We start from the raw sequence: 21,562 nt of genomic DNA on the forward strand, positions 1-21,562 counted from the left end.
AATAATTTTTTTATTATCAAACATATTTTTGACTTTCAAATAAATACCTAAATTTATATTTTAAAAAATTGATTCTTTAAATTTTTATATTTTGAATTTCTATTTTTAATTATCAAATATTAATTTTACTTATTATTATTATTTTTATTTTTAATAATATATAAATCGATACGACAAACCAGTCATAATTCAATCTGATTTGATCACGATTTAATCAGCATCCATGCATGGTAACTTTTTTTTTTTTGACTGAAAGAAGCGTTCGATTTTGAAAACATTGGATTCAATGCAGTACAGTGAATTTAATGATAAAGTCAACATGACTGGATGTATGTGAAGTTATTTAAAGTAGTTAAAAAGCTTGGAAACAGCCAAAACAGGAGTGGCAATAGCCATTGCCTTTAGATCTCAACCACAGAAAGTCCGATGTTGAACATAGCACGGTTGGATTTGATCCGGGATTTGACCTATTGCATGGTGACCACGAGTACCACTACCACACAGCTTCCATCACGATCTCGTGCTTCGGAAACGTCACCATCCAATCAGATACGACCTCCATGCTGACAATTCCAAAGTCAAACCAAGGGTACCCCAGTCATTTCGATTCCAAGATTCTAGTGGGGCCCGTTTCGGAAAATAGGTGGTGGTGATGTAATCACATATGGCAGACACCATATACATTTACCACCATCAACGGCTCGCATTAAAGGAGTTTGAAGACTTCATTCATGACGGCGGGGCCCGCACTCCACGATGCTGACACATCCACGTGGTGTTATCCCATTGGCCCGCCTCCCCGCTGCCCACAATCTCCTCGCCTGAAGGAAAGCGAGATGGACACTTCCACGTGTCGGATGGAGAACGTCACGGCGACGAGGAAAGTATAGGTTTTTACTCCGATGATTACGTCACCGATGGGTTTGTGGGGCCCAGAAGTACCAGGAGTTTTGTACACGTCATCAGACACCGTCCTCTCACCGTTCCACGTCGAAGTCAAGATGACGTCACCCTCATTTATTACTTACCCCCATCACTCCATGTGCCCGCTCACGCCACTTCACCTACGGGAAGTTATCCGGTGTTTTGGAGCCCACCGTACTATGTGAGGACCGGACCACGCTCTTGGGGGAGTTCGTGGTCTCCACTCTCCAATCATTCATGCATGAGCTTGGTAACCGGCGGAACTTACTTCATCGGCCCACAATCAAAATGAATTTAACTACAGATATAATTATTAAATTTATTAAAGCAAATCTACAAAGTTATTCTTAAATAGTAAAACAAAAATAATAAACAGTATCAACCCTAAGTTTGTTTCTTGAAAATTTTGGAGGATTTATGAGAAAAAAAATTTTAAATTAATAAATTATTTTTATATTTTCAATATTTTAAATTTTATTTATAAAGATAAAATAATTTAAAATAGGTAAATTTTAATTATATTTGATTTGTGTGAAGGGACATAACCTAAGAAATGGTTAAAATCGGTATTTAAATCAATTAAGAACAATCAAAAGAGAATTAAGACAATCAACATCATGATGGATGAACACAATACGTGTAAATATCAAAGTTGATATTTTTTTTGGGGGATCCAGTTGCATGAAAGCGCGTGTAATTCCTTGTAAGACTTCCAAAGCATGTAAAAGAAAAAGGCGAAAAACAGTAGATTGTGATGTAAGCAATCACACTGGAAGCCCATTTTTCCTTCTTTTCTTATATATAAATCCTCTCACCCCAGTCCACCTCTCCCTCAATCCCAATTCCCCCCATTTCCCTCGACTTCTCTTTCTCTTCCTCTTCCTCTTCCTCCGCCTCTTCTCCGGCGATGCAAGGTGTGCGGCGCTTCCGGACGTTAACGGAGGGCGGCGTCCGCCTGGAGCTCACTCCCACCACCACCTCCCCGCTGGCCATCGACGTCACTGAATCAACCGAGATGAGGATCCAGCGCCTCATCTCCGAGAACCCAGTCATCATCTTCAGCCGTCCCTCCTGCTGCATGTGCCACGTCATGAAGCGCCTGCTCTCCACCATCGGCGTGCACCCCACCGTCATCGAATTGGACGACGAGGAGATCGGAGCCCTCGCCGCCCACTCCGCCGACTCCACCTCCACCGCCCCCGTCGCCCCCGCCGTCTTCATCGGCGGCACACGTGTCGGAGGCCTGGAGAGCCTCGTGGCCCTCCACCTCAGCGGCCACCTCGTCCCTCGCCTCGTCGAAGTTGGTGCTCTCTGGGTATGATAATAGCTGTAATTTTGTTCCTGATTTGGGGTTATTATTGTATTTGAACAAAAGACTAGGAAAATAATTTTGTTATTATCAAAAAAAAAAAAAAAAAAACCTCACCACGAGTACGCTGCACCTCGTTGATGGAGCTCTACTCGCCGCTACAGGACGACAAGTGCATGTAGGTATTTTAGGATAATATTGTGTAGCGAGTACACATAGGTTCCTACCTTGATGAAGCAAGGAGGACCGTTGAATTTGTAGAATTTCTGATGAATATCATGATTTGATCTTGTTGGGAAAAAAATATTCCGTGTGAATGGTTTGTATAGAAATGGATTGGCGAATACTTTCTTTCAATGATTGATAATAGTGATGCTGTCAGTGACATTCTCACTAAAATTCCCAATTATATATATCGTTATTTTAAAATCCCGCATTTACCAAAAATAGGAAAAATTTGTACAAAAAATAAAAATAAAAATTCCATACCATATAAAATTTTCAAAACTATAATAAAAGATGGTTGGACTCATATTTAATCAAATCAAACTTTTTATCACATGGTGTGTATAGACAAGATGACAAATGGTTTGGAACTAAAATCGAACCCGAATTTGTCACGATGCCATAAGACATTGTGAATCGATGCGTCATCCATGGTATGGGGGCCATTGGCTCTAAAATTAGGTCAAAAACATGTTAGAATTTGGGATGGACCGAAAAATATACCATATATTAAAAAAAAGAAAAAAAAAAAAGAGTACTGGTACATCTTTTGAATTATTTTTTTTAAATTAGGTTTATTTTTTTAAAAATAGAACTAACTATTTTCCACTTCTCATCAAAGGGGTGTTTCCTTTGGGCTGGGAAAAGACGAGTGATGGAACCAAATAAATAACTAGTACAGCCCTGTGGGTGTGATGCACACGTGGCAGACATGCTGTGGTCTTGATGTGCGCCGAGTCAATGGACCCCACCTAGAATCTTTACGGCCTAACGTAAGAAGAATCTACTAGTGAATCTCTCAAAGGTGAAAAGTTTTTCTTAAAAATAAAAATAAAAATATTAAAACATTTATATTTATTTATAAAGAAATGAGAATTGGGCAATTGAAGGTTACCCCACAAGAAAGCTATCATAATGGTAGGGTTTGAGGGTACACTTTGTCTTAAAACCATACTCTAAAGTTTCAAAAGCCTCTTTAAGTACTTTATCAATTTATTCTTTCCTTTCTTTTCTTGAATTATTATTTTTTTAAATTTTCTTTTTTTTTGGGAGTGAGGTCATGGTTGCTTTGGCTTCTTTATGGGGTTCCCACTTTATTATATAAATATATTTTTCTGAATATAATTGGCAAAAAATTTAGTTTGAACCCTTTGTAGGGACATGACCTTCCCAAGCTTGTTGATGGCCAATAAAATTGTGCCATGTGTAATTTCCATCTTTTGAAAAAGTGAAACCTTAAAAATACTTGTTTCTTTGCTTTGAAAGCATACCCAAAAACAAAAGCTTGATGTTGGGGAGGGGCGGTTGTTCATGGCCAAGAGTGAGACCACTACCAAATTGGGCCATGTCCTATATATATATATATATTTATAAAAATACTATTTAATTTATTATTAAAAATATAAAAATCATCATAATAGTTTTGTTAATAAAACTTTCTTTATATATATTTTTATAATAAAATTGTAAATAAAATAATAAATATTTTTTAAACCAACATTCAATGCCAATGATATTTTGAGAGTGACAAGACCAATAATTTGAAAGATGTTGATAGAAACTTTCATTGCACTACTCCATAAACTTCTCCAAGTGTTTATTGATGTGTGAATTTTGTATATTCCTGGTCCAGTCACCTAATAAAAAAATATTTAGATTTATATTAAAAAACCCATAAGTTTAGAACTTATGATTGGGGTGATAAATTTAAAAATAGGTTTCTATATGGTGTCTAATGTATGAACTAGGTCCCAATTCCCCAACAATTTCCAAGTAAGGCAGTGGCTGCTTGATTGGGGAGCCAATTGTCACCTCAAGGTTCTTTCTAGAACCTTCTAAACAAATCCTTCCAGAAGTTTATATTTTAAAAAAAATAAAAAATGTTTAATAAACTTTTGAAAATAATTTTTAAAAATTTAGATAATAATTACTTCTAATAAAAGTGGTAGATATGTTAAATTAGAGCTCATTTAAAAGTGATTCTAAGAAAAACGTTTTTATTTATTTGGGTTCTAACAAAAATTAAAAGTGCATTTGATAGTAATTTTAGAAAGTGTTATCAACTTTTATAATACTTGAAAATTTTTATCCTTCAACTATTAAAAATACTAAAAATACTTTTTATAATCATTATTAAACGCAATCTAAATATTCGATAAATTTTTAAACTTTGGAAAATCACTTAAAACAGTAATTTAATATGTGATTTTTTTTCAAAAAATGTCTTTGTTAGATAATATATTATTAAAACACTTTTATTAATTTATATCCATACATAAAAGTGACTCTAGTTTATATATAACAACTCGTTTCACAATGGTTTTAAGAAGTATTTTTAAATTTTTTAACACTTCAAAAGTTTTATAATTCAAGTATTAAAAAAACTAAAAATATTTTATAAAATTGTTAACAGACGTATTCAAAATATTACTAACAAAAACACTACTAATAAAAATGCTTTAATCAAAACTATAATTCAAAGGCTATTTGGATTAAAAAACATGTTTTAGTTGTGTTTTAAACTATATTATATAACAAAAGTGTTTCAAATAATTTTTAAAATTTTCAAAATTTTATTAAGCATCTTATTTTTTAAAAGTGTTTTTCTTAGCTAAGAATTACTTTTAACCTTCTCAGGATCACTCAATCAACTTTCTAATCAAACTCTATTGGGCTCGTGTTTCTAAAAAGCACTTCTAAGTTCTAACATAAAAAAAAACCATTTTTGGAGTCAAATAAAACTATTGACAAGATTTAAAAAGTCATATCTTAAAAAGTAAATTTTTTTTAAAAAAAGTATTTGATAGGTGATTTTCTTAAAAAAAACTCAGAATAAATAAAACCAATCCCAATCGCATATACCAAAGCCAAAGCCAAGGAGACATCCAAGTCTGCAAGGCTGAGTCTTGACAATGTGATTTCTGAAGTAAGATCTGTGGCCACTAAAATGAGTGACTACTTACCACTGAAGTACAAAACCAACTCTACATTTCAAGTAAATTATGCTCTCTTATTTGTGTAAAAAAATCGAGGTTTCAATTGCCAGAGCATCAAAAAATCAACATGGCATATGAATGACATCTATTCAGTATCACAGATCAATCTTATCAAACTCATTTGTGCTTCAGAGAAGTATGTTGTTGCTGTAATCCTTGCTCCAACCTACCTCATTCTACTCTAATCCGTTTGTATCTTAACAAACGAACAAAAAAATCAGTTTTCTTGTGCTTAGAATCCGCTCCAATTCATGAACTTCTTCACTTCATCGTACAAAACCAAAATGGCAGCACCCCCAGTACTCCTAAACATGTTTGAAACCGCCCCACGGTAAAATGAAGCCACCCCCTCTGTTCTATAGATCGTCCTCCAGCACTCCAAGGTGCTTCTGTACATGGGTCGTTCCAAGCCTGACTGCATCATCATTCGCCTTCGAACTGTGTCCAATGGATACGACAACAGCCCTGCAGATGTTGTCACTGCTTGTGCTGCCGCCCATCGTTTCCATAATGCCAACTCTGGTTTGGATTCTTCTGAGAGCATTTCTTTGATTGTGTCAAAACCCCCAAAGTAAAGGCCCCTGTGAACAACCATTCCATGTAGGGAGGCAGGAAGCCCCCTGTAGATCCCTTGAATCCCATCTTTCTTCAGTATGGTATTCAGGAAATGGTAGATTCCACGGAACTGACGAGCTTCAGTTTTTCCAACATCTGCAGCGAGGCGGGTGTGTGCAATATCAAGTGGGTAGATGATAATTAGTGTTGTACAACCTGCAGCAGCGCCTGCTATGAAGTTGGCAGACACACCATATGTAACATGACCATCTAGAGAATTGCTGCACCTCAGCATATTCTTGTAAAGATCCTGCAGAGCGAAGTCACTGGTTAAATGCTAAACTAAGGAGTGAAGGGGGAAAATAATAATTCAGAAGTCAATAGATTAATTCTCTTTCAGCCGTAAAAAGGGTCTGCATACCTGCTTCTTTGTGCACAAGCATTGAACAGAAAAATTGCTTAGAATAATCGAACAAGAACATGGTCGAGAAATTGGAAGTATACAATCTGGTAGGTCTACAAAGTTTCTCCTTAATTTATCCCTTAGATAGATGGTCGAGAAATTAGAAGTACACAATTTGGTAGCTTAATTTATCCCTTAGATAAACAGGGCAAAGATCGTCCTTACATGCCTTGTTTATGTGGAAAAAAATGAAATTCACAAGTTATATGTCATGCAAGCAATTTGATCTTTTACAAATAAAGGAGTTGGAGGGTGTTGATCAGCCAACACAAAACATGATGAATGGATCTCAAATTAAAGAGTTTGAAAGATGAGCAGAATACAAGGAATCACTCTTACAGAAATGGATGTAAGAATTCATGGTAGCTTCTTTTCATAGAGACCTCTTCTCCTTGTACTTGATGGTAATTTCCTTCTAGTCACTGTGTTAGGGCTTGATTATTTTTAATGGGATATAATTTATAAAAACATTGTATTATGGAAGTGGATGACCCACGTGTTAGGGTTTGAATATTTTTAATAAACATAGTATTCTGGGAGCACTGCAGCAGATGGGTGCATATATATATAAACTTCTTATTTCTAGTGCTCTACAGGTAAATAACCATTGGTGGGTTAACTTAAACCATTCTTCAGCAAGGAAATACGGGAGCATTGCCACAACTAATACAAGTAGTTTATTACTTTACCTTTCCTATTCAAGTATTGAACAGTCTTCAATTACTCACTTGCGACTGTTTTATGATCCATATATTCAAATGTTCATTCACTTTCTGAAGTTTTTAGAGGCTAGCTGTTTAGAGTTGGCAGATTTGAAGCACCGCTATTTTGGAAGTGCGAGACTTAAATCTATTCATTTTGGTGGTTTGGGCACAACTAGTAGAAAGTACCAGGATCTACAAAATTAGTTAGACTAATTGTATCTACTTCACATGTTGCTACAAATACTAATGCCACTACTATCGATGGTGTTGCTGCTGCAGCAACATCTAGTGCCTCTATCTCCAGTAATGCTACTACATTCTACTGTTTTAGTAAAAAGACAGAAGGGGATTAGTTGGAAACTGCAAGTCAGGCAACACTCAAAAGTGTGTTTCCACTTTAGCCATCCAATTCCCAAATCTATTGCAACCTCCATCTAAATGCTCCCTCCATGAAGAAACCCAGCAAAGATTACCTTGATCTTGGTCTCATACTTTGATTGTTTCCCTCGTTTTCCATTCATTTTCGCTCTCTTTACAGGATCACGAGGCTTAGTAAAAGAGTCAGGGTTGTATAGCTGGCTCAATTATTAAGCCTCTTCCTTGTAGGAGCAGTATGATTAGAAGTTACATAGAAAAAACTACTCTCCCTGCCTTAAATGTTTGTTGACGAACAGGCCATGGGATTGAGTTGTAAAAGACCAATCCCCAATCATTTCTAAATTAAAGTCATTACCATTCTATAAAAACTGCTTTCCTTGTCTCTTGTCCCTATGATTACTAATTTACTTCAGAAACACTCATATAGGAGCATACCCACTTTAACCCACTTTAACATTGAAACCTTTTATCGATCAACTTGTGTGCAACACAAATACGCCCAAAATTCACATTCTTTAACAAAGAAATCTCTTTACACGTCAAAAGAATACACCCTTCCACAGACCCATCTTAAGAAACAGTAGCTAAAACACAAAAATCATGCTGTTTTCTTCGTATTATGAATGTGCTATACCAAATATACAAATTAGAGATTCCAATAATTAAGGAGTCCATTTAAACTAAACCACAAAAAATTTGAACAAAGGTTCTTTTTTCGCCTATCTTGAAATCAAGATTTTGAATATTTGTCATCTGGGACCCGCCAATTTCCCAATCAAAAGCAACGTAAAATCAAGCATTCAAAATTTAATTCTCTTTTCTTCCTTTCGTTTTCTCGGCAACCAAACACGACAATTCATGGATTAAACCAAAGGAACAACAGAATTAAAGAGAAAACGAGAGCAAAAACGCAAATGGCAATGCAATCACACACACCTTAAGGGAGAAATTGAGAGCAACGGAGGGGTAATAACGTAAAACGCTACTCCCATTGCCCCTCCACAGAGAGAGAATGCCCTCTTCCCTGACCGTACGAACGATACAATCGCACATGCCCTTGAACCTCCGGTGGCGGCCGGCGATGATAGCAACGTTGCTCTCCTGGGTCTGCAGCAGAAGCTTGGCTCTCTCAATTGGGGCCACGATCGTGTGCACCACACCCCCCATCACCGCTCCCGCCGTCAGATCTTTCTGGAAGCTGGTCAGCCATTTGGGCGGCCCTGATGCTCTCGTTCTTGATCTTAGGTCACCCTCATCTCCCTCCTCCTCACCCATGTAACCCCTTCAACTCTCTCTCCCTCTCTCTCTCAAATTCTATTACTTCCCTCTAGAAATGATGGCTTTGGGATTGTGGGATTGTGTTTTGAGAAAACGTTTTCTCTCTTTCTGTTTTTGGAACTTGTTTCGGAAAACAAAGATCAAAACCAAACTCTCCTTTCCCTTGGATTACAAAAAGGCCTCTGTCGATGTGATACGACGGAGTTTTCACTCAAACGGGGGCTCTCCACATCAATATGGTTCAACGGGTGATAGGCTTTCGAAGAGTGACCACCCATGTCACCCCGCCACGTGGACCAAAATTTTCTCAAAAAATTTAAAAATAATATTATTCTAAATGTTTTTAATTTTGTAAAAAACCCTTTTTCTCGAATTTTGAAATTAAATAATGGTTTCCGAAACGGAAAAGAAGGCATGTGAATCGGAGGAGGCATGACTAGAGAAATGGAAAAGGAGAACCAATGTGGGGGAGGTTGGAGGCTTCGACTTCTCCATTGGATGAAATTATAATGGGCTCATTCAACCTAACCTAGGAGAGAATTTCCACCATGGAAAGGTATATTTTTGGTATCTATAGTGAAGCCATGATTAATGAGGTAGTGTCAAGTCTTGTGTCTTATACGGTATCATTAAAGTGGTATAATATACTAGCTTAGACTTTTCAAGAAATAAACAATGAGGTGTGTTGTTTTAACATATTAAAAAAAATATAATATAGAGTGTGTGGGTTGGGGTTAAGAGTATGGGGATTCAATTAATGATTTTCTCAACCCAAGATCAAATGACTAGTTCATGTATTAAGAGTTTGAGTATCACACTAGTGGGATGCCTAGCTTAAAAAATAAAATTTAATATAAAGATTAAATAATTTAAAATTTTATTTATTGATTTTCCACAATAAAACTAAACATAAAAAATAATTGTTTAAAAATAGTTTTTTGGTATAATAATTTTGTTAATTAGATCATACTTCCCCACTTTGTGATAAATAATAATGCATGTTCGTTTATTAAATAGTAAAAAAATTAATTAGATATGGTTATATTAATTAATTTAAATAAAAATGATTAATTGACTTTTATTTGATATTTAGATTTTTTATTTATGCATAAAGTTTTCATGATGCTACAATATATTTTTAAATACAAATAATGAATTTTTTTTACTAAATTGTTCTTTTATAATTTTTATTAAATATTATATATTTATACATATTGCAACTTTTTTCACTCTTTTTTTCTTTATAAATAAATTATACAAATGGATGTACTTCCTTTCTTACCAATTTATTTACATATTTTATTTCTTTTATTTATTTATTTTATAGATATTAGTTCTAAAAAAATATTAAGGAAAAAACAAGCCAAAAGAAAAATGATTTTTTTTTTCATATTTAGTTTCACCTTAGAGAATACAAAAGAAAATTAAATATAATTAAAATTTGTCAAAATTTTATATATTCTTAAATTATTTAATCTTTATATAATGAAAGGAAATAAGTAAAATAAATTTGAAAAAACATATAAAAATAATTTATTGAGTTTTAACCTATTTTTTCTTTCTTTCTATTTTTCATTTCTATTTTTTTTCCTTCACATTTTCTCACAAATTTTTCGCAAACCAAACATAGCTTAGCAAGATTAAATAATTTTAAAATATATAAATTTTAAAATAATTTTAATTATATTTTATTTTATTTTATAGTAAAATCAAACATAGGAAAACATTTTTCTTAATATTTTTTTCTTTCCCTTCTATTTTTTGGATACCAAACATAGCCTAAGTCTCTATTTTTCAGTCATACGTTCTTTAATTTTTATTTTTATTTTTAATTTCGACCCATTTTAATCCAACTTAATTTATTTATTTTTGAAACATATTATTTTACCCCTAAAATAAAGTTTCGGGCATACACTTTTTAATTCAAAAGAACTTTTTATCCCTTTTATTTTTATTTACTTATTTATTTATTTTTATAAAAAGACTATTTTACCCCTAAAATCATATTTGGGGCGATTACAGAAAAACAGAGATAATCGGTAAAACAAAAGGGACCAAAAATAGAAAAATGATACATCATATGGTGGTGAAGAGCCCAAGAGTTGTGCTTTCTTCATAGTTGAGGTGACCGGTGGGGCTTCCTCCTTCAATTGGTAGGAACCATCTCAGCATTCTTCATGCTCCAAGCACTAAGTGTTGAGATATTCAGAGTCTGATTTCCACTGTTAAATGCATAAAGGTGTGCTTCTGTATTAATAGCCAACTCTGGATAAACCCTGGCAGTAATGCAAGTCTTCCCCTTCCCCCCAAAACTCTCAACAATAGAATGGTCAATCTGCACAAGAATGAATCGAGAATTTGAGTATAGAAAGTTTGCTTCGCTATAGAATCCAACCTATTGAATAAAATCACATCTTCTGAGGTCACAAGTCCCTTCAAAATGATTTTCCAATCAGTTTTGAAGGAGAATGTTTCCAGCAGAACACGGGATTTCCAGGAAAATATGGTCTTAACTGAAATGAAAAGAGCTATCTCTCTCTCTCTCTCTCTCTGCAACATACCAAGCTTCTGAGCGAAATCTGCTCGTGATTAAGGTCTATATCAACAAAAGCTCCATAGATGGTTTTGTCCACGTCTTGTCTCAAAGAGGACCTGTTAAAAAAGTGAAGTTCATAGCTTAGAATCATGGCGATAGATGGATTTAAGCAGTAGTTGAATTAGCCACCTACCTGCTCTGATCACTGCACATAAGCACGATGTGTTTCTCTTGAGTACTTTTGAAGATGCGAAAGAAGATTGCAGTTTGTTCTGTCAAATTGTTTGAAGCCAAAACCAACAAGCCAAATGGCCCGATCCCGCCTTTAACTGATACATTCTTTCGACTACAGAGGGCTTGGGGATCAGTCCAACTTGGATCCATCAGCTCAGCTTCTTCCAAATGTGGGAAATCAAATGAAACTTCTACATCAGCCTGCAAAGTGGGGAAAGAAAGAAGGAAAGTTTAGTTTGATTTTGTATAGGAAGGATGTTAAGGCAAAAGACCAGTGCCGCAGGACTAAATTTAGTTACCTGAGAAGCTGTGATACCAGAAACTTCAATTACAGAACCACCCCTCAGCTCCTTATTGTGGAAGGTCACTTGGTTCTTGTGTAGTATCGCTATTTCTTTGACCGGCCACTGTACTAATCGTTGGCCATTTTGATCGAGCAAAACACTTCTAGGGAAGGACTACAAGACAAAGCACATATGCCTTGAGTACAAAGATAGGAAGTTTTATGACAAGTAGATAGTATGTTCATTTCGATGATTTTTCAGATTACCTGAAGCCCAGACCATCCTTTTTCAGTATCTTTGTCAGCTTCTTGTATCCAGGCCCACAGTATCCGCCTCTTTTTCGCAGCATCAAAAAATGTTTTGGATGCATAAAATTTCCCATAATCATATCTCAAATCTGAACCCGCATCCAGGAAACCAGTCTCAACCAGATAGGTATCGGTTTCAGGCACATATTTTCCCATTATGTAGTAGTCATTCCCATTGAAGCTTGCCTTAAGCACATGGCGTGTCTCTGCATTTTGAACAGAGGTTTCAACCCCATTTCTGCTGCTAATACTGACAGGGTAGAAGTCTGGACACTCCCACATTCCAGTTTTATTGGATGAATGAAGAGGGGTTTGGCTCTTATTCCAGTTCACAAAGTCTCTACTTCGATAAAGAAGTGCTGTGCCATGACCATTTATCAGGCTTCCAACAAGAATTCTCCATACTTTGTCTGAGCCTTGCCAAGCAGTGGTAGGGTCTCTGAAATTGCTTGCATCAATGCCATCAATAGGAGTCATTAGAGGATTATGGGGTGATTTTATCCATTCTCTAAGGAGTGGGTCAGATATGTTCTTGGGCACAGACAAGTTTTGGACTTGGCGGTTTTGAGAATCTTTTCCAGTGTATATAATGACAGGTTCTTCTCCGGTAAGGATTGTGGCAGAACCAGACCAGCAACCATTGATGTCAAAAGGGTCAGTTGGTTTAATAGCAAGTTCAAGATGAACCCAATTGACAAGATCATAAGATGTGGAATGTGCCCATGTAATGTTACCCCATACTGCAGCATAGGGATTGTACTGATAGAACAGATGGTAAACTCCATTGTAGTACATTGGCCCTTTGATGGATAGAACAGTATTAGTAGAAATAATGTGAAATTTTAAGCAAAATGAATGCCCAAACTAAGTAACACAAAAAGGAAGACTTTCATTTTGTCAGCTTCCTAGCAAAGCATCAAACCCCAGGACATTTTCTGATCTGTTTAAGTTGTTTAATCCACGTGAATATTGCTGTCGAATTATCTAAAAACGGATTAGCTCTATATATCTTTATGGAAAGCCAATTGATTTTCAGATGAGATGACTAAAACCTTGAGCTTAACATCATAGATTTGAGTCCTGTTGGAGGAGAGATTATTAGATATACAATAAGACTCGTCCTAATGGAATGTTAATTGATTTCTACATGAGGTGACTAGCCTAAAAGTTGGTAACTTAAACTAAACTAGAAATATCAGAGCTATGATTAAGGTCTCGAGTTTAAATCTCTCCTTAAGCTTCTAGGAAAGTTGTTATTTTTAACATGGTATCAGAGTTACAAGTTAATCAAAGGTCTTGACATCTCAAGTTCTAAAGCTTGAGTCTCAAGGCCCGTCTTTATTCTCAACATGGTATTAGGGTTATGGTTAACTAGTGATCTCGGGTTCTCAAGCTTGGGTCTCTCCTTATGTTTCTATACATCCTTAAAGATTACATGATGGTTATTAATTCAGTTAGACAAGGAGTACTAGGAGAGAAGATATCAAAACATGTAAGAATGGGAGAAACAAACTTACCATTAGGATCTGTATATCCAAGCCCCCATTTGCCAAACCCACCAAGTCAACATGCCAAACAACCAATACAGACAGAAGTCAAGACATGAAAAATTAAAAAAAAAGAACTACCTTAAAGATGAAGAAATTAATGTTACATACCATTCATCCAGTTTTTGGGAGGCTGGAAGTGGTAGGCAGTCCTGTAAGGCTGGTCCGCTGGATCAGATTGAAGATTTCTGTAACTATGATGAGAGGTCTCTCCCTCAATCCCATGTCCACCCACCATAAGGCACAACCCCACAACCCAAATCCCAAATCTCCCCATCTCTTTCCTCAGCTTTACAGCAGATTTCCCTCCGTCCCTATGGCAATTAATACTGCAGAAAATGAAACAACTCAAACATTACTCTTATCAGCTTTTCTTTGAGTTGATCTTGACTTTGTATTCAGTGCAATTATAGCCATCAAGGAAAATGTGTCAGCAAGATCAGGCGACTTTTCAATGTCATTGTTATCTGCCATGTCCTTCATTCTTTGTTTATTGTGAAATGCAAGGGGGAAAAAAATAAAAACAATCCATAAAATCCTTCCTTCATCTCACCTTTGAAGCATAAGTTCTTCAGTAATTATACCTCAAATCCAACCAGTTCCATAAAATAGGAACTCATTCTCTTCATTGGTTCCAACATTGCTCAACTCAAGATAGGATGATTAGTGTAGTGATCAAAATTTTGATGCACCAAAGCAAAATATTACTGCTTTCGTGACGGTCGCATCCAATTTTGTAAGCCAAACAGCAAAGCCATCATGATGCCTACTGAGATGAGTGTTAAGCTACCAATTATTTTAGAAGCTTAAGTTGTTAGGTAGGAAGTTAACTATATATATAAAAACCCGAACACCCCTTTTCATGGATAATCTTTTTTGATGAATTTGCATGTGTTCGACATCTAAATCAGGAGAAATAAGCATGTGGTGATGTTCAAAATATTAACCTCCCGTTGAATGACTCTAATATCATGTTAAGCTACCAATTGATCTAAAAGTTTAAGTTACTTAGATATTGAGTCAGTAAAGTATATCAAGTTTATTAGGGCTATATAGCTGATAATGAAGGGCCACGAATCAGAGTTTTAGTGAAACCCCACCCTACTGCAAGTTGAGGCAAACCTCTTCACACCACACATTCAAAAGACAAGCTGTGGCTCCAAAATGGGCAGGCTGAACCAAGCACTGCATGGGAATGAACACACCTATGCCATGTATCATCTTTTCATTTGTTAAAGTGGTTCATTGGAAGGGATGTGTGATATCCTATATCAGATGAGATAGGAGAAAAAGCTCATGATGCTATATATATATATATATGGGTTCTTCTTAATTTTATTGACACATTTTAAAACTATAAGGGTTCAAAGTAAACAATTTCTGCATATTTGAGAGTGGGTTGTTATAAGATGAGAGCTCTATAGAAAACCTTTTCACATATTCAAAACTTGGAGATGCCACAAACAAAGTTAGTCACTTTCTAGATTATTTTCATTGATCGATGCATCAAAATCTTCATAAATTGCCCATTTACTGTCCCATTTTCTTCCCCAAAAATATAAAACACATTAAAGGCACTAATTTTGGGCTAAAAGTTCCAGACTTCAGGCCAAATGTTCACCACACAACTCACTTTGAGGTGACTAATGGTGAGTCAGAAGTGGTCAAGAGCTCATGAGCTGAGCTCTCTTCTTAGTTGAAATGGGAGTTTCTTCTTCTATTGGTAGGAACAATCTCAGCTTTCTTCATGCTCCAAGCATCAAGTCTTGAGATTTTCACACTTTGAGTTCCATTGTTAAATACATACAAGTGTGCTTCTTTATTAATAGCCAACTCTGGATAAACCCTTGCAGTTATGCAGCTCCTCCCTTCCCCACCAAAACTCTCAACAATAGAATGGTCTATCTGGAAAAGAATGAACCCAAAATGTGAGTAATTAGTGGTAGTAGAAGACAATGAAAATGATTTTCCAACCAGTTTTGGAGGAAAATGTTTCCTCCAGAACATGGGGTTTCCATGAAAATATGGTATCATCTGGTTGTAGGAACGAATGGAACTGAAATAAAAATGAAAAACAGCTGACTGTAAAATACCAAGCCTCTTAGGGAAATCTTCTCACGAAGAGGATCTATATCAACAAAAGCTCCATAGCTTGTTTTATCAACGTCTTGCCTCACAGATGACCTGTTAAAATGTGAAGTTCATAGCTTAGAATCATGGCAGTTAGATGACTTGAGAAGAGACTGAATTGAAAACCTACCTGCTCTGATCACTGCACATAAGCACAACGTATTTCTTATTATGAGTTTTGAATATGTGAAAGAAGATTGCAGTTTGTTCTGTCAGATCCTTAGAGGCCAAAACCAACAGACCAAATGGCCCAATGCTGCCTTTAACAGATGCATTCTTTTGAGTACAGAGCAGTTGGGGATCAACCCAACTGGGATCCAAGACCTCTGCTTCTTTGAAATGTGGGAAATCAAATGAAACTTCTACATCAACCTTCAGAGTGGGGAAAGAAAGAAAGAAAGAAAGAAAGAAAGAAAGAAGGTTTAGTTTGCTTTTATATACCAAGGATATCAAGGCAAAAGACCGGTTCCATTAGTAGGACTAATGTGGTTACCTGTGAAGCTGTAATACCAGGAACTTCAAGTACAGAACCACCCCTGACCTCCTTATTTAAGAGGGTCACTTGGTTTTCACGTAGTTCCTCGATTTCTTTGATAGGCCACTGTACTAATTGCCGTCCAGTTTGATCGAGCAAAACACTCCTAGGAATGGACTGCAAAAGAATACAAAGGCCGGAAGTTCCGTGACATGGACAGTATGCTCTATATACTCAATAATGGTAGTTATGGAGTTTTACAAAAGGCTTATTGATTCAAATGCATACTGAAAAGGGGGAATTCCCATTTCTATGTTTTATCAGATTAGTTCTCTGCAAAAAGAACAGGTAAACTAGATTACCTGAAGCCCAGACCACCCTTTTTCAATATCAGCCGATGAACTGTCAGATTCTTGTATCCAGGCCCACAGTATCCGCCGCTTTTTCGCAGCATCAAAAAATGTTTTGGAAGCATAAAATTCCCCATAATCATATCTCAAATCCGAACCAGCATCCAAGAAGTCAGTCTCGACCAGATAGGTATCGGTTTCAGGCACATATTTTCCTATTATGTAGTAGTCATTCCCATTGAAGCTTGCCTTAAGCACATGCTGTGTATCTGCATTTTGAACAGAGGTCTCAACCCCAGTTCTGGTACTGACAGGGTAGAAGTCTGGACACTCCCACATTCCAGTTTTATTGGATGAATGAAGAGGGGTTTGGCTCTTTGTCCAGTTCACAAAATCTCTACTTCGATAAAGAAGGGCTGTACCATGATCATTTATCAGGCTTCCAACAATGATTCTCCATACTTTGTCTGGGCCTTGCCAAGCAGTGGTAGGGTCTCTGAAATTGTTTGCATCAATGCCGTTAGTAGGACTCATTAGGGGATTACGGGGTGATTTTATCCATTCTCTAAGGAGTGGATCAGATATGTTCTTGGGCACTGCCATGTTTTGGACTTGTCGGTTTTGAGTATCTGCCCCAGTGTATATAATGACAGGTTCTTCTCCGGGAAGTATTGTAGCAGAACCAGTCCAACAACCATTGATGTCAAAAGGATCAGTTGGATTAAGAGCATGATCAAGATGAACCCAATTGACAAGATCATAAGATATGGAATGGGCCCATGTAATGTTTCCCCATACTGCAGCATAGGGATTGTACTGATAGAACAGATGGTAAACACCATTGTAGTACATTGGCCCTTTAAATTATAAACAAAATGAATGAGGACGAGGAATAAAATTGAATGAAAAAACGGAAAAAAGATCTCAAAACCAGTATAAGTTAGAGGAAATCAATCAATCTTACCATTAGGGTCTGCATATCCAAGCCCCCATTTGCCAATTCCACCAAATCAGACAGAAGTCAACATAAAAAGAATAATGATCTAAAAGATGAAGACATACTGAAAAAAGCAGGAGAGCAGACAGATTGAAACTTAGAGAATATATAGCTATGGGGTTTGTGAAGACATACCATTCATCCAGTTTTTCGGAGGCTGGAAGTGGTAGGCAGTCCTGTAAGGCTGCTCTGTTGGATTAGATTGAAGATTTCTGCAACTAGGATAAGAGGCCTCTGCCTCAATCCCATGTCTAGCCAGAAAAAGGCACAACCCAACAGCCCAAATTGCAGATATCTCCATGGATTTCTTCAACTCAATAGCAGATATTCCTGAGATGAGAACTTTGGTTCTTCTTTAAGTCAACTAACACAAGGCTCATCTATATTTTTACACCATATATTTGAATATTATGCAACTTGCATTTATTAATTATGAGAAAATTCATGACACTCCGATGTTTGTTCATTAAAAACTCCAGAACATGTGGTTAGAAGCTTAATTTATAGGCTATTATAGTAATATATTTTCTTTCAATAATATTAAACCACCCACAAGAACCAATGTGATACAAACACAAAAATTCAAGATCAGTGACATATTAAAATACTTCTTACCATATGAAAACTGGTTTGCCTTTTTGTAGTGTCCATTTCTTCAACTGGTCACTGTCCTAATTGCCTCCTGGTTCCATCAAACCAAATACTCCTAGGAATTGGCTGGAAAACAGAATCCATAAAATCCTTCCTTGATCTCACCTTAGAAGCATAACTCCTTTAGCAACTGAAATTCAAGTCCAACTAGTTCCATAAAATCAGTTTCCGGGAAAATATTTTCCTCTCTCAGGCACTTCATAACATGCTTGAAACTTGGATTTATGACCAAAGTGGTGACCCCAGGTGACAGAGGATAAGAAACCAGAGATTCCCATATGCCAGTGTAGTAGGATGGCAGAGGATAAAGTCCAGAGATTCCCATATTACCGATATTCTCTGCCTGGTGAAGAGGATGCTGATGCTTAGATTAGTGAACAAAATCCTTACTTTTAATGCAAACTCTCATCCAAGGTTATGCTGAGATTTCCAATCTAGAGTTTGATTGGGTCTACATACATTGAGAACTTATGCCCCAGTCTTTTAAGGAATGGTTCAGACTATTTCTTCTTCAATGAAACTAAGTACATTTAACATATAATATTCCACTAAACAAAATGATATAATTTCTTCCATGGAAGGATTGTAGCAGCACTGGGCCATGGCCATCAGCTATTGGTGTCTAATGGATTGAATCCAAAGAATGCCATGATTGAGATGAGTAAACTTGAGAAGATCATACATAGAAACAGATGATCATGTATAATTACATTATCAAACATTCTGGCATAAGGATAGTATCAGTATCTGAAACTTATTATTGGAAACTATCATTCTGTGTTCCCATTCCTTTGTAAAAGCGCCATAACCAATAACACAACACACCCATCATTTAATTGGTTCACTTTTCTTGTATATGAGTCATTAAATATCGAGGACAGTTAATTCAGTGGCTTCAAAGGCTAGTCAAATAGGAAGTTGACAGAATTGGAATAGTTGGAGAGAGTAAAAGAGGAATCCTAGACAGGTTTAAAGAGGTTGGAAGTGAGGAAATGTGATATCTTGCATCGGTCAAGGGAAAGGTTTCTAATATTATATATGTATAGACTCCTCTTAAATTCTTAATCACATAAATTGTCTTAAAGTTGTGAGACATGCTAAACTCAAAGCATATTGTGACAAATGGTATTAGAGTCGATCTTATTCTATGGGAGTTTGTTTAGCCCTTCCAATCTTAGGACACATAACAAGGATCATATGGGTGATTATAATATCCTACATTGGATACAGTAGAAGATATGAGAATGAATTTTTCTTAACCATGTAAACAAATTTTAAAGCAATGGACAATGGACAATATCTACACAGTTAGGAAAGTGTCGTGACATAAAAGCTTCTATAGCATTGGTTTCTAGGTTTTATAAAAATATCAAACACTTCAAATTCCATTGCCGAACAGAAGACAACATAACCCAAAAATCAATGAGAAACATTATCCCCATGTTGTACTAAAACAAAGGCCATGAACGCCCAATTGACCCATTGTAATGAAGCTGAACATGTGAAACTTATTGAATCAGACACAAGTCCAATCACAAGTGGTCCTCCCAATACTTAGATGTCCTTGATGGGTCAACATCTTTGCCAACCTAAGCCAATATTAAACTAGGCCAACCAAATTGGTTTCTCCTAACTTATCAGAATAAAAGGAGACCATTACTGATACTACCCTTGTGTCTTCAACCAGCCTGGGGTGCTCCATGGTTCCGTCTTTCACTTTACTTTCCCGCTTACCAAACACTATATGTACCAAGAACTTGAGCTAACAGTACTATCACACAATCCAGTTTGCAGTCAAATGATTGGCAATGGCACATCCTTAGGCTCCATATATATATATATATATATACCATGGAATTGGAATTAAGGATTGGAGGTGACCAAAACCTAATAACATGACCACTGTTGCTACACCCCATGACTAATTACACTATCTTGATGTTTACACATCCCCACCATATTTCAACATTCATAGTCTCTGGGTATTTTCTTATGACCAAAGTGGTTGAGATAGATATAGTTAGGTTGTTGATCTATTACCTAATAGTCTAAATTTTTGAATTGAATTAATAATTTAACATGATATTAGTGATTAAACAAGTTCGAGTCTCTTCATTTGTTTATTCTCATCAATTTTGAGACTCACTCGAATCTTTGTCTTGCTCTAGTCTCTTCCATGCATGTGACAAAGGTTTTTATCCATTTATATAATTATATCTACACGTGAGAATAGTGTTGCGGGCCAATTACCGATGTGAAGCTTTTAAGTTAAATCGATAGCTTAACATTTAAGAAAACATTTAGGTTTATGGTTACGAGGGTTCAAGCGATAAATTGAAAAAAATAATAATAAATGAATTAGATGGGTCTGAATTAAAAATAACTTTGCTGCCTCAATTCATGATTTTGAGATGCAGGAAATGGTTCAAGTCCTGTCACTTTTGGGTCAAAATTTCAGGAAAATGGAGGAAGAGTGAAGGAAAATTGAGACATACTGATCAGAAATGGTTCTCTAGTTTTAAGCCTTTTGGCCTTCAATTCCTAAAGTCCATTATGAGACAATGGAAAATCCTTGTGAGGATATTATTTTCTAGATAGGTACATCACGTGGGCTACCTTTATAATGAATAAATATAATATTTTCCACCCCAAAATTAAAAAATTAAAAAATTAAAAATTAAAAAAAGAATCAGGGTGTTGATGAGCTGGGTGCATATCATGGTGTGGGGATGAAACTCCTTTTTGAATGTTTCCCATAATATGATATATAGATATTATATTAGAGAAAAATGAATGATGAAAATGACAAATGCAAGCTCATATATATATATATATCACTTTGGTATTGAGAAGAGAAGACAAGTCCATTGAGAACATGAACCAACACAAGGACAGTGTATCTCCACAAGAAGTCACATTATTTGTCTCTTATTTACTTAATTTGTTGCTTGCCTGCCTTGAAGATAGATTACTTTTATTCTTGTGGTCTCAAAGGCTAATTCAATTATTTAAAAAAACAAAAAAAAAAAAAATAGGCCTCGAGATGAGAATATAAATAAAAATAAAGTTGAATCACGATATAAAATAATAGAAAAGAAAAATCAAAATCAAAGTAAGCTCTAAATTTCATGAGAATAAATTTTGAATAAAACATGTAATGAATTTATCATTCTTGTATCTTATTTTACTCTTTCACAAGGGTTTTCAATTTTTTTTTT

The 21,562-nt window shown here is 35.8% G+C and overlaps 4 protein-coding genes across 4 annotated transcripts; 1 reads left to right on the forward strand and 3 right to left on the reverse strand.

The window, feature by feature from the left end:
• The first annotated feature begins 1,552 nt into the window (after positions 1-1,552).
• Positions 1,553-2,309, forward strand: LOC100268063 (glutaredoxin-C6-like). Its single transcript, XM_002278616.5, has one exon. It carries the CDS (start codon positions 1,832-1,834, stop codon positions 2,243-2,245), a length of 414 nt encoding a protein of 137 aa, XP_002278652.1. The 5' UTR covers positions 1,553-1,831; the 3' UTR covers positions 2,246-2,309.
• Positions 2,310-5,447: 3,138 nt separating this feature from the next.
• On the reverse strand, positions 5,448-9,065 carry LOC100266251 (probable ADP,ATP carrier protein At5g56450). Its single transcript, XM_002279074.5, has 2 exons — positions 8,491-9,065; positions 5,448-6,319 (listed from the first exon to the last, which is right to left on the reverse strand). Exons 1-2 carry the CDS (start codon positions 8,827-8,829, stop codon positions 5,687-5,689), a joined length of 972 nt encoding a protein of 323 aa, XP_002279110.1. The 5' UTR covers positions 8,830-9,065; the 3' UTR covers positions 5,448-5,686.
• A 1,730-nt stretch (positions 9,066-10,795) lies between these two features.
• LOC132252558 (beta-fructofuranosidase, insoluble isoenzyme CWINV1-like) lies at positions 10,796-13,724 on the reverse strand. The gene is made up of 5 exons (XM_059736142.1): positions 12,153-13,724; positions 11,902-12,060; positions 11,562-11,803; positions 11,394-11,484; positions 10,796-11,167 (listed from the first exon to the last, which is right to left on the reverse strand). The coding sequence occupies exons 1-5, from the start codon at positions 12,987-12,989 to the stop codon at positions 10,979-10,981; spliced, it is 1,518 nt and encodes a 505-aa protein (XP_059592125.1). The 5' UTR covers positions 12,990-13,724; the 3' UTR covers positions 10,796-10,978.
• A 1,486-nt stretch (positions 13,725-15,210) lies between these two features.
• Positions 15,211-18,770, reverse strand: LOC100262911 (beta-fructofuranosidase, insoluble isoenzyme CWINV1). The gene is made up of 8 exons (XM_010650041.3): positions 18,309-18,770; positions 17,829-18,023; positions 17,661-17,669; positions 16,709-17,553; positions 16,365-16,523; positions 16,002-16,243; positions 15,835-15,925; positions 15,211-15,646 (listed from the first exon to the last, which is right to left on the reverse strand). The coding sequence occupies exons 2-8, from the start codon at positions 17,992-17,994 to the stop codon at positions 15,434-15,436; spliced, it is 1,725 nt and encodes a 574-aa protein (XP_010648343.1). The 5' UTR covers positions 17,995-18,023; positions 18,309-18,770; the 3' UTR covers positions 15,211-15,433.
• Between the last annotated feature and the right edge of the window lie 2,792 nt (positions 18,771-21,562).

The sequence above is a fragment of the Vitis vinifera genome, chromosome 4 (genome assembly GCF_030704535.1).
Source record: "Vitis vinifera cultivar Pinot Noir 40024 chromosome 4, ASM3070453v1".
NCBI classification, from domain to species: domain Eukaryota; kingdom Viridiplantae; phylum Streptophyta; class Magnoliopsida; order Vitales; family Vitaceae; genus Vitis; species Vitis vinifera.

Coding starts and splice junctions, on each gene's coding strand:
- LOC100262911 (XM_010650041.3), bottom strand. CDS start 17,994: ATGGAGATATCTGCAATTTGGGCTGTTGGGTTGTGCCTTTTTCTGGCT. Junction 16,244..16,364: donor CTGGTATTACAGCTTCACAG/GTAACCACATTA, acceptor CCCACTCTGAAG/GTTGATGTAGAAGTTTCATT. Junction 15,926..16,001: donor ATGTGCAGTGATCAGAGCAG/GTAGGTTTTCAA, acceptor ACATTTTAACAG/GTCATCTGTGAGGCAAGACG.
- LOC132252558 (XM_059736142.1), bottom strand. CDS start 12,989: ATGTACTACAATGGAGTTTACCATCTGTTCTATCAGTACAATCCCTAT. Junction 11,804..11,901: donor CTGGTATCACAGCTTCTCAG/GTAACTAAATTT, acceptor CCCACTTTGCAG/GCTGATGTAGAAGTTTCATT. Junction 11,168..11,393: donor AGATTTCGCTCAGAAGCTTG/GTATGTTGCAGA, acceptor ATTCTTGTGCAG/ATTGACCATTCTATTGTTGA.
- LOC100268063 (XM_002278616.5), top strand. CDS start 1,832: ATGCAAGGTGTGCGGCGCTTCCGGACGTTAACGGAGGGCGGCGTCCGC.
- LOC100266251 (XM_002279074.5), bottom strand. CDS start 8,829: ATGGGTGAGGAGGAGGGAGATGAGGGTGACCTAAGATCAAGAACGAGA. Junction 6,320..8,490: donor CTCTCAATTTCTCCCTTAAG/GTGTGTGTGATT, acceptor TTCGCTCTGCAG/GATCTTTACAAGAATATGCT.